Source organism: Erigeron canadensis, chromosome 1 (genome assembly GCF_010389155.1).
Source record: "Erigeron canadensis isolate Cc75 chromosome 1, C_canadensis_v1, whole genome shotgun sequence".
NCBI lineage: Eukaryota > Viridiplantae > Streptophyta > Magnoliopsida > Asterales > Asteraceae > Erigeron > Erigeron canadensis.
Window position 1 is genome coordinate 32,164,600 of NC_057761.1, and position 13,584 is coordinate 32,178,183.

At 33.9% G+C, this 13,584-nt stretch overlaps 1 protein-coding gene across 1 annotated transcript; it reads right to left on the reverse strand.

The window, feature by feature from the left end:
* Window positions 1-696: 696 nt before the first annotated feature.
* Window positions 697-11,486, reverse strand: LOC122585747 (amino acid transporter AVT1C-like). The gene is made up of 11 exons (XM_043757876.1): window positions 11,344-11,486; window positions 10,796-11,103; window positions 9,316-9,530; window positions 3,706-3,729; window positions 3,429-3,609; window positions 3,106-3,328; window positions 2,810-2,945; window positions 2,714-2,733; window positions 2,444-2,589; window positions 2,231-2,274; window positions 697-747 (listed from the first exon to the last, which is right to left on the reverse strand). The coding sequence occupies exons 1-11, from the start codon at window positions 11,484-11,486 to the stop codon at window positions 697-699; spliced, it is 1,491 nt and encodes a 496-aa protein (XP_043613811.1).
* Window positions 11,487-13,584: the final 2,098 nt, after the last annotated feature.

The following is a 13,584-nucleotide window of genomic DNA, read 5'->3' on the forward strand; positions in this document are numbered from 1 at the left end:
TCGTAGAAAATGGTGTACTTCTTTGAGCTTCTCATTACTTACAACTATACAGATATCATTGATTTGGTCAATTACTCAGCTCTCTCTCTCTCTATATATATATATATTTAATATTGTGGGTTCCAATTTTGCATCAGTCACCACATAACAATATGGATTTCCAAATTGAAAATGAAGAATTAGAGAAAACAAACAAGTATAGGTGGATTGAAGTTTAAAATCATCTTTAGCTCACCACACTGGAAATTTAATTTACTAGAATCACATTTGTAATAAACTGACTTCTTATACTAAATTATTTTTACCATTAACTCTAATACCAAAATTTTAGTTTGTTGGTGTCTATTAATATTTATTATCACATTGAACTAAATATAGTAAATTAAATTCTAAGGACGCGTTTAATTGTGAAAAATGTATTCTAGTTTTTTATTTCAAGAAAACAAATGAAAACTTTAAAAAAACGTTCATTTAGAAAATGAAAAACAATTTGTGGTTTTCAAAATTTTGAATATGAAAAAATGAAAAGTGGAAAACAATTTTAAAAAATGATTTTTAATTTTTCATTGGAAAGTAGTAAACAATGTTTTCTTTTTTCATGGAAAATATTTTTAAAAAACTTATGTTTTATGTTAATAAAGATTGAAAATAAAGGATTTTTTTTAAATAAAGTTATATGTGATACCTGAAAGCGAGTTACATTACCCCCAACATTCGCAGGAAGCAAACACAAGGAAATATGAATGACTGAAACAACAAAAGGTGCAATATTAGTCCATGTATGATGTTTGTATGTCATTTGATGTAAAATACTACGAGTATAACATATTTTATAGAAGGTGATATAATTATGTATAAAAAATCAATTCTAAAATTTCGTAACAATAAAATAAAACTTTCTATGTATCCAATTAGTTATTGTTGTCACAGGTAAAACAATATTTATTTTTATTATCGGTAGATATGATATTGGTCAAAGCATAATAATAATAATTTTCTTTGGAAGATTCCAAAAAAAAGAAGTATTATATTTATCTAAATTTTGTAATAAGAAAGGGACCGTTAAGTGGATAGTCATAATAGCGACGTAATATGTGAAGCCTTTATTAGAGTGAACTCATTCGGATATTGTTTAACGGTTATATACTTCACCGACCGACTTTGTTATATGTTTGGCCATGCGAATCTTTTGCACGTGAATGGTGATTTTATTATTTGTGAAGTACTCGTATATGTTTTGCAAGTTAAACAAGATATATTAATTTAGATACATATTTATATTAAATAAATAATAATTATTTTTTTAAAGATTGACATAGATATGTTAAAAGAAAACATGCTTAAAAAAATCGTTGCTTTAATCTCAAGGAAAATGGATGCAGTTGAGGAGGCTAGAAGTTTGATCACTTTAAAACAAAAGAAAGTCGATCTTGAAGTTTTAAAAATGACGCATGAAGGCCTAGATTCAAAAGAATTTGAGTGGTTTGGAGCAACAAAAACATAACATCTGAATTTGTTAGGGCCGATCTACTATAATTTAGTTTTATTATTATTATTATTATTATTATTAGTAGTAGTAGTAGTAGTAGGTATTTTTTATTTATGTCTTGTTTTTATTATATAATGATGTAGTTTTTAATTTATATATTAATGGAATTTTTATTTATAATTTAGATGTTTTGTGTTTTTAATTAAATAAAGGTGGACTCAAATTGTAGGTGAATGGTAAAGAGAAAAATAGTACCCCTCCATCTCACTAAATGTGTCTTAGTTTGAATTTTCAAAGTCTTCTTTTTTAAACTTTGATCTTAAATATTTTAACTTGTGTTATATAATATTTTATGAAAATTATAACAATAAAAAATACATTTAAAACTCAATCCATTCATATAACTTTCATCAAATATTATATGACACAAATAAAAATATTTAAGGTCAAAGTTTATAAAAAAAGACTTTGAATATTCAAAATAGAACATAATTAGTGGGACGGGGAGAGTAGAATAAAAAGGTGAGAAGATGATACTGATGTGATAGAAAAATAAGTGTAGATTAAAAGGATGAATAGTTACCAATTGTCTGAGAGTTATGTAAAATGTTTGTAAACTAAAAAAAAAAACAAAGTTCAATTATTGTCCAAAAATTAAAAATAAAGGTAACATATAAAGCAGGGTAAAAGCTAGCAGGAGATGGATAACTTGACAAATATAGCATGTAATTAAAAACTTACCACTAGCATCGTCATTAAAGACCCAATCAGCGACATAACGAGAGCTGTAAACAGAAGGATTCAGAGCCTCTCATGAGTTCCATATAGGTAGAATTTGACATTACCCATCAACTAATAGGTAGTGTGTTCTAGTCTCATGTGAACAATATTTGTAAAATTTGTGCGGAAAATTAACATTTGTCTTTCTAAAAGAACACGATAACTTTAGCTTACCAAAGAAGGGAAAACAAATGGCCACAACTAAAGAAGAAATCACCAACGTCGTTCTAAAGAGGATGGAATAGATGTGAGACCGTTGATCGTCTGATGGTATGAGTTCCTCCAAACTCCTAGCCACCGGGGATATGGTTATAGCATACGTGATTCTAATTGTTAAGAGATTTACAATTGTCCTTTGTTAAATTGGTTTAAGAAGGCTAAAGAGTAGTATCATATATATCCAGGCTTTATCAAGAATAATTCAATTAAAAAAAAAAAGGATATTTGGTAAGTGGGCTGATCACCTACAACACAGAGTAAAAACAGTAATCAGGCATGATTTTAAAATATGAACTGATCACCTAGTAGTACATTACTTACTGTAGCCCAAACTGCAATTTTGGAGGCAAGAAAATTCGAAGGTAGATTGAGAGTGAACTGTGATTCTATTGATTCACCAAACATCATGTATCCCATTGTGGCAGCTCCAGCATAGAGTAAAGTACATATGGCGAAGCTACGTGAAAAGAAAAAGTTAATACACACGTAGAATTTCGAATTCTGAATATGACTAATCAATACTTGATGTATATATGTTGAATTAAAATGTGCCGTGACATCTGAAATCAAATTAATTCAAAATTGGTTTGGTATTTTTAATTGCTAAATGGTGTTACCTAGTTAGAAGAACTAGTGGATACTGATTACGTGTTTCCATGGACATATAGATGTGGGGAAGGACGGCGTGTCCTGCATAACAGTAACCGTAAATCCCAATAGACACGGGCAAAGATGAAAGGTTCAACATCCTTGTACTGTCATGCTGAAAGCCAATGTTGTCCACCAAACCAACCCAAAACAAGCAAATTACCACAAGAATTGTCACAAGAACTCCACCAGCTGGTTACAAAAGCGTAATACATGGTTAGACAGTTAATAGTAGTAAAAAAAAAAAATTAACAATTTATGCAGGAATTTCATTGAGGTCGTCTGTACTAACCGGAGATGTAACTCAGAAAACTCAAGTCACGAAGCCAAACTGTAGGAAGAACAATGAGAGTGATCATAATTGCAAATAGATAATGGGAACTTAGTTGATGTCCACCAAGATTTAAATGTGTATTTGGAAACAAAGAAGAAAGGCTATCACTCTCCATGATTATAAACTCAACGCATGATGCCTGCAGTATAAGTATGAAGTGATTTAATTAAATTTTACATAAAAGAACAAGTGATATTTGTACATAATGCATATCTATCCTGTCAAATATACTTACGTACAACTCCACGTAGAAAAATATCTGCAAAATAAGAAAGAAAAAGGTCGATGATCAACAACAAGTAATAACAAATGAAAACAGATCAGTTTTCTCGGAACAAATGTACAAGTTTTTCGATTGTGTATATATGGTGCCCAAATGCTACTAATGTGCTTATATATCATTGATTAACTAATTAAAGTTCTAACATTTCTTATTATATTATTCATAGTTGTAGACAATTTTCTTAGCAGCCGATAATATTTCTATATTTTAGGAATAGATAGTATTTGTTATTTAGAGATAATCTTGTATAATTATGTGTATATCTCTTCCTATTTTGATGGTTGTATTCGGGATATATAGGGCCTTTGATTGTGAATAATATACACAGAAAAACATTACAACCTTCTATTGCTTTCATGGTATCAGATCAATAATCGATCCCTAACCTTCCTTCCTTTTTTTTTTTTCGTTTCATTCCCACCGGATTCGTTCGGTCCTTGTCATCATGACAAAAGATGATGCTGCTGAATCGTCCAACAAACCCGTCCTCCTTCACCCTACTTACTCTGTGACGAATATTCAATCTAAAATCCGCACTCTGGACGGATCCAAGGTTACATATTTGCAATGGGTTAAGCTTTTTCGCCTTCATGCTGTCGCATACAAGGTCGAAAACCACATAGACGGTTCAGCCCCTCCAGCCGCCAACTCTCCAGAATACGACCAATGGAAAGAACTAGACGCCTTGGTCTTCTAATGGATCTACAATATCGTTTCTGACGATAATCTGAAACACCTTATGGACACTACTGTAGCAAGAGAGGCTTGGCTAAAACTCAAGAAGAAATTCTTGAGTAACAAAAACGCTCGCGCTGCGGCGCTCGAGACAAGGTTTTGTAACCTTACATTGACCGCTTGTTCCTCGGTTGATGATTATTGCCAACAACTTTCTGATTTGGCTAACCAATTGACCGACGTCGATCAACCAGTTTCTGAATCAAGACTCGTCCTTCAGCTTGTTCGTGGTCTTCCGGCCGAATACAACACCACTGCCTCCTTGATTAATCAGCAGGGTGTTGATTGGGACGAGGCCATAGCTATGCTCAACGATGAGGTTATCAGGATCGAAGCCCAAAAAGGAACCCAGAACACCATATTGGCTGCAACTGCACCATCGCAGCCGCCTTCTACCAGTGCATCAGCAGCACCCAATCAACTCCAACATGACAATTCATCCTCATATTCCAATCGGAGAGGCAGTCGGGGACGTGGTGGCTCGTATAATCGAAAGGGTCGTGGCAGGGGCCGCTCACAACAATCGGTTTGGAACTCGTATAATCATTTAGTACATGGAGCACCGCTGTCGTTTCCACACTGGGCTTGGTGGACACCTCCACCGTGCCCTTATCCAACTCAGCAATCACAATGGACCAACAAGCAGGCCGCCCCACAACATGATGCACAGGCCCACTATTCAGCTTTTCCTTCGGCCCAGTTCAGCCTATACCCATCTGGATTTTAGCAGCCCACCTATAACCCCATGTGCCCAACCGATTTAACTGCTGCCATGGCCAATTTACAGGTTAACTCTCAGAATACGGGCTGGACCTCGGATGTTATGGACACAGGAGCCGAAACCCACGTCACCAACGAAAAAGGTAAAATTCGCATCCCTGATTTTTCTCCTGTTTGTCATAATATTTTGGTAGGCAACGGCATGACTTTACCAATTAAAGGATCAGGTACCGGCTTTCACCCCTTACCAAACCGCACTTATATCGTCCCACATATCCTTTACAGCCCCTAAATAATTAAAAATCTTATTTCCGTTAGACGTTTTACTCGTGATAACCTAGTGTCTGTCGAATTTGACCCGTTTGGTTTTTCTTTGAAGGACCTCAAAACTAAGAAGACACTTTCTCGCCATAATAGCACTGGGACTCTCTATACATTCACGCCTCCTCAACTACCGCCTCAAGCCACCTTCATTGCCTCCCTCCACTTACCATGGCATGATCGTCTAGGACATCCTGGGGCGTAAGTTCTAGATATTTTAAATCGTAATTTTAATTTTCAATGTAATAAGGACAAAAGTCATCTTTGCAATTCTTGTCAACTTTCGAATAGTAAAAGATTGCCTTTTCATTTATCTAATACGTTTACTTTTGCTCCTTTTGATATTATTCATTGCGATTTATGGACTTCGTCAATCACGAGTAAAACAGGATACAAGTACTATATGGTGCTAATTGACAACTTCTCACACTTCGTGTGGGTTTACCCCCTAAAATATAAGTCCGAAACCTTTCCCACATTTGCCAAATTCCATCAATTAATTTTCACCCAATTTAACCGCAAAATAAAAACCTTTCAATGTGACTTTGGGGCTGAATTTGACAATTTAGCATTTAAAAATTTTGATCATCAAAACGGTTTACTGTTTCGTTTCTCTTGCCCCCAAACATCCTCCCAAAACGGTAGGGCAGAACGCATGATACGACGCCTTAACGACATTATTCGGGCCCTTTTAATTCATGCGAATCTCCCTCCTTCGTTTTGGATTGAGGCTTTACACACTGCCACCTACCTTCATAATATCCTACCAACCAAAAGGCTCAATTTTTATACACCCACTTTTGCCCTTTACCTTCGTCACCCGGATTACAAACACTTACGAGTATTCGCACGCCACGTTCGTTTGATGAGCATGTGCTTCCCTACACTCTTCCTCACTCACCCTCATCCTATAATTTTTTGGATGACCCTCTGCCACCCGGCTTCACTTTCCATCGACCGTCCCAACAGGCCCAACCCAACCAACCGGCCCAAACACTCATCTCTGACTTACCGGCCCACCAGGCTACTGCCCCGTACACCTTCACCTATTCCCGAAGACCTCATCCATTACCAATCCCACAGCCCATCCCAACCCTTGGCCCATTACCTAACGTCGTTACTAGCCCGGCCCATTCCACTACCCAACCTACCGCTTCCACTTTAAACCAACACCCGATGACAACAAGGTCCAAATCCCATGCCGACCTATCCTCCATACACCACACCACCTCTCTCTCACCTATTCCCACCTCTTATGCCAAAGCTCTAACTGATCCAAATTGGTTGCATGCCATGCAAACCGAGTATTCGGCTTTACAGGATAATGAAACATGGGAACTGGTTCCCCGACCACACGATCACCCTGTTATCCGCTGCATGTGGTTATTTAGGCACAAATTTAAATCAGATGGGACATTGGAACGTTATAAAGCACGGTTAGTGGTTAATGGTAATTCTCAAACAGTCGGTGTGGATTGTGATGAAACTTTTAGTCCGGTGGTCAAACCTGCCACTATTCGTACAGTTTTGTCTTTGGCTGTGTCACGGGCTTGGTCTATTCATCAACTTGATGTCAAGAATGCTTTTCTACACGTGGAACTAAATGAGACGTTCTTTATGCATCAACCACCGGGTTTCTATGATAAACGGTTTCCTAATCATGTTTGTCGCCTGAAGAAATCGTTGTATGGTCTAAAGCAGGCTCCACGGGCTTGGCACACCCGTTTTGCAAATTTTATCACATCCAAAGGATTTCGCAGTAGCACATGCGACCAGTCTCTATTCGTTTATCATCAGGATGCTTCGAATATTGCTTATTTATTATTATATGTCGATGATATTGTTCTTACAGCTTCTAATGATCGTCTTTTGAGCGACATTATTGGCACACTCTCACGAGAGTTCGCCATGACGGATTTAGGCCGTTTACATCATTTTTTGGGGATAAAAGTTACTCAGCAGAAACACGGCATATTCTTGTCTCAAGCCCAGAATGCTAAAGATATAATAGCCCGCGCGTCTATGTCATCTTGCAAACCATGTGCTACACCTGTTGATCTCTCTTCTAAGCTTAGTGCAACTGATGGTCCATTGTTTTCTGACCCGACCTTGTATCGAAGTCTTGCGGGTGCTTTGCAGTACTTGACTTTCACTCGGCGAGATTTGTCATATGCAGTTCAACAGGTTTGCCTCTTTATGCATGAACCTCGAGAGCCTCACTTTGCATTTATGAAGCGCATACTCCGGTATTTACAAGGCACACTTGAATATGGTTTACGCATTGTTAAGTCAGGCTCACATGATTTAATTGCTTATTCTAATGCGGATTGGGGTGGCTGTCCAGATTCAAGACGTTCTACATCAGGTTATTGTGTATTTCTTGGTAACAATCTTATTTCGTGGTCTGCTAAAAGACAACCTACGGTCTCACGATTTAGTGCAGAAGCCGAGTATCGAGGTGTCGCTAATGCAGTTGCTGAAACATCGTGGATTCGAAATTTACTTCTCGAACTTCATACTCCATTGCAGCGTGCATCTATAGTGTTTTGTGACAATGTTTCAGCAGTTTATTTGTCCAATAATCCGGTTCAACATCAACGAACAAAACACATAGAGATAGATATACACTTCGTTCGAGAGAAGGTTCGTCTTGGACATATCAGAGTTCTTCATGTCCCTTCCGCTTTGTAGTATGCAGATATTTTCACCAAAGGATTATCTCGGGAGCTATTCAAGTCATTTCGATCCAGCTTGAGCGTCTGTCCTCCGCCCGCTCAAACTGAGGGGGTGTCTTAGCAGCCGATAATGAATCTATATTTTAGGAATAGATAGTATTTGTTATTTAGAGATAATCTTGTATAATTATGTGTATATCTCTTCCTATTTTGATGGTTGCATTCTTCCCTATATATAGGGCCTTTGATTGTGAATAATATACACATAAAAACATTACAACCTTCTATTGCTTTCAAATTTTCCAACTGCGTTATTGTATTTGCTACTACTACTACAAAAGAAAAAGAAAAAAAAAGTTTGTATTTTAGTGCATTCAGATGATAAGAAAATTCAAGAGTGTAGGCATGAGGAAAGGCGAACGGTATTTTCATAGAGTAATTCTCTTTAATTTAACACTCTGAGTCGATTTATGAAAATTAAAGATTACTACTTCAGGTGGCAATCTCAACTGAATTGCTCATGGATGAGCTAGCTAGCGTATTAAGGTTATGTTTCATCTTTAAGAGGTCAAATTAGGGCTAACTCAAAACTTTAGCTAAAATGTTGATGGGTCAAACCATATATATATAAAGCCATCCAAATTTCTTTTGTATAACTTTGACAAGTTTCATTAAATTAAGTAAATGAAAGACCTCATCAATCATAGAATTGAAATTTATGTGGTGAAAGAGTGCTTGGCGTCGAAAGTTCAACCATATATTTGAAAAGTAAAAAAATTGAAGGCATAAACTATACTTATACAGTTTCTCAAAAACCGGGCCAAAAACTATTTGGGTCTTCCTTGCCATTTTGGACCCGTACCAACTTACTTTGGAATCCTTAACCCATTTTGACCTATTTTGTCACATATAACTACTACTTAATTATCGTAATTTTCTTTACTTATATATGACCTTAATTTCGTGAGATGTACATTGGGTAACAATTATAGACATTAAGCTAACAAAATCATCTCTTTTGTTAACTATAAAATTGATGATCGACATTACTATTTTGGCAGAAACAATTAACCATATATTTATGAGAAGAATGAAGTAACACGAAACTTACAGAGATGATTAGGCGTCCAGCTAGTCCAAAAGCAGCCTCACCAATATCGGGGTAGGTGCTAAGGCCAGGTTGACTATCCAAGCAGTAGCGGATGATGATACCGGTATAGAATGAAAGAACTGAAAAGATAAACAATATGGACAAACCAAACCATCCTCCTTCTTTCATTGCATAAGGAGTAGACAGAAGTGCAACTCCACAAAGGACATTCACAACTACAAGAAATAATTAACCATTTATGAGAAGATCAGATATTATTGGGTGGTCAACAGTTTCAAAATGTAATTAATTAAGTATACATGAATTTCTACTGCATGTAACCAACTATGTACATGTTTCTATTATATATTATCAGTATATATATTATAATTACACAAGTTAAGTTTAAAATCTTTTACTAAAACTATAGATACATGCAGTTAAGTTACCTTTAGTTCATACTTTTCCTACGTTAATTAAAAGCCTTTTAATTAGGTGATACAATATCTTGGAGTAACTACTTCATCTGACCTAAAATAAATGTATTCTATGAGATTCATACAGTTTTAGGCATATCAATGTCAAACTTATAAGATGTTATATATATATTTTGAATGTATTAAACGATTAAAACATTGAAAAATATTTATTAATTGAAAAAAGCAGTAAATAATTGACCTACAAGGCTGCAAGGCTAGACTTGTTTTAAATTTTGCATATGCATGATTACTAAGCCCAATGTTACTCAAGGATGGTGACTTAATTGAAAACAAGCCTACAGAATTTGGCCTAAAATCTGGGCCACATGGATTTTTTGTTTCAGAACTTTAAGCTAGATACTACACGAGTATTATTTAAAAAACTCTAGTCCATGTATTATTTTGGTACTGAAAGCACACATCACATATAACTTATGTGTCTGATGACTCTCCATTCTTACAAGTGAATCACAAATATAGTTTCTCTACTTGCCCTTTGACAAGATTTGAACTTGTGACTGCAACCTTCATTTATGGATCCACATGGTCACATGGTGATGGTACCAATTGATCTATATCAATTAGTCACTACACTACTACTAATTCAACACATATAATATATAACTAGCATGGTACCTCTACGTTGAAGCGGATACCATTAACTGGGTGCAAATGAAAGAAAGAGTGAAAAAGATATCGAGAGAGGGTTGCGTGCGTGACTGCAAATGAAACGAGAGGGTCTTTTTTTTTTTTTTTTTTTTTTTTTAGAAATGTAATTTCAACCGGAGGTATGTTTTTTTTTTATTAAGTAATATATATAGATAAAACAAAAGCTTAAATTCATTATTCTTATAAGGATAAGATCATTAGATAATTATCAGAGTTTGATTTATAACCCTTAAATCATTTTGATGAAGTCATATTTGACTAATTTTCAAATGGTCAATGACATGCGTAGACTAATAATAACAGCAAGACTTTCAAAAGTTTACCTCAAAAGAGTAATATATATATATACATACCGTTAACTACAGCTTGACCAAAAGAACTTTGTCTAATATCAGGAGATTTTTCATGTTGTGACAACTCCTTGGCAGAAGAAATGCATTGATCAGCAGGATATATATGATGTCCGTCGTCGTCTGTTACTTGTGGTAAGAGAGGTTCGCACAAACTTCCGAATACCTTGTGATCAGTAGTGATGCGTCTTCTGCTTTCAGGTGGTAAAGACGAATTCGATAGAAAAGGACCACCTAATGTTGATACGTTAGTTGACCCTAGAAAGGTTAATTTTGGGGGCGATACATCACCATAAACATCCATCGACACCCTGCAATGTTACATCCATCTATTTTAGCTAGCTAGATAGAATTGAAGGTCTCCTAATTAAAGAAATAGTTTGTACGTAGCATGTGAACCTTTTTCTATATATAGATATATAATATATTGGAAAAAGTGAATATGTAGCTATCGTGTTAGTACTTAAGCTTTGGTATATATATTACTCGTACATTTTGTATGATATGGCTAGATATATAACTTGCATTTAGCTATATGTACGTATATATACCTGTAACTTTGAGGCCATGACGGGTAAGAATCTCCTTTCGAATCCTTATTATCTTCGATTTCCTCTCTATATAAATCTATATGTTCATCCTCATTTTTGTCACTCTCAAAAAGAAATATGTAGTCAGATTCCGTATCCTTCATTTTCGTTGAATATATCTTCAAGACTTAACTTGTCATGAAATTATACGTACGTACGTGCTTCAATTCAAACAAACTTTAAATAACAATATTTTTATTGGACATATATGATAGTATGATACATATATACCGCATGTGTTAATTAAATTGACTAATAATTGAGTAAGCACGTTCAAGGAGAACCGTATTGTCGTTTATCATATATATAGTAGTTTGATCCCAAGACCAGGAAACAGACTAGCTAGAGATATACGCGTGCATCATGCCAATTACTATATACAGTATATAATTTTGAAATTTGGGATTTCGTGTCAACTTTGACTTTCCTTTTTTTTTCCCCTCTAATTTTTGTTTAGTTTGATTTCGTGCCAACGTTTGCTTTCTCTCTCTCTCTCTTTTTTTCTTTCTAATTTTGTCATGAAAGAGCCAATTTACTTTACAAGAATGATTTATTTGGTTAGTGTACTTTTATCATTTTTTCCCCCAATTTGTGACTTTTTCCAAATTAGCTTATGTTTTTAAATAAGATAGACATTTTATGTGAGTATTACAATATATATTCTCACGTGACGATATATAGTGTGTATGCTAGACATGTACTCTCGATCGATCATCTTAGAAAGATTATTTATTTTTCGTAAACTTTCTATTTATTAATGATTTTGAATATTTTTAATTGTGTTAGTATTATTATTTTGTTTTTAATTTTTAATTTTCTATCACATACTTACTATCCTCTAAAATTTATTTAATTTATAAAATCTCTAAATTAAAATAGTCAACTTTTTCGTTGTCTTACGCTTTCTATAATTTATTGTACAAAGATAATATTATTTTTGCGTTCATTTGTCTTATTTCGATTATCGACAATTATTCATATAGTTTTTTTCTGGTATTATACATATAATAATATAAGTTTAATGCGTTTTCATTCTTCTTTTTCTTGCATTCACATTTTTTTTCAATTAATCATATATAGTTGCTATATGATTAAGATTGTTTATTCTTGTATTTGTCTTTCGATCATCTACATTTTTTTTTCTTACATTCACATACATTTTTTTTCCAATTAATCACATTTTTTTTATTTTTAGAACGAAATTTTAATCTACTTGTACTCCTAAATTACACGTATGTCTGGGATGAAACTTAGGACTCTCAAAAAATCCCTATTAATCCACTCTTACAAATGTGGGAAGTAGGACTCGAACCCAGGTGGATCTCCCAAGGTCAAAAACCTTACCAATGGGCCACCAACCCCATCGATCAGTAAAAAGAACGACTTACCTGGCCATTTATTAACCGATTACAACTTTTCCATCCTTAAAATGTCATTAATTAAGTAAAAAATCTTAACGATTATCCAAACATATTATTATATTAGTATTTATATTCCTATTTGTAGAAAAAGTCTTATTAATTTACACATTTTTATTTTCTTTCAATAATTTACACTTTTTAGACCCTAAATCTTAATTTATATTTATTACATTTGATAGCCTAATTTAAAAGATTCTCTTTTTTTCATTATTTAAATAACTAAAAAAGTTTTAACATATAATTTATAACCTTTCAACAAATATCGACAAAGTTTGTAAAATAAAAGAAAACTGTGTAGAAATTTATACTAATTTATTATATACTAGGTGTTTTACCCGCACAATGTGCGGTTATTAAACTTATTTTTTGAAAATAATTTTGACACGGATAATAAAAAGAGTTGGTTTAATGATAAAAAATTTATTTATAAATTACCGAGTATAATTTATATGTGTAATTAACAAACAAACTTACATGTTAATAATTTTCTTGAACCTGATTAAGTTGACTATACATGTAAAAATCTAAATAATATTTTTTTTTGTCAAAATCAAACGATGACCATAAAAAATTCATAAACCCCAAAATAGTTTATTAATATTAATATTTATATTTGATGAGAATTTATTAAAATATCTTTGCCATATATAGAATTTTTGGAATTCATTAAATATGTTTAAATAAGATAATTATTATAAAATTTTATAAAAATGACACATGGGATAAAAGCTTATGTGTCAATTTTTAAAAATAGCTTTAAATTGAAAGAGGTTTTAAAATG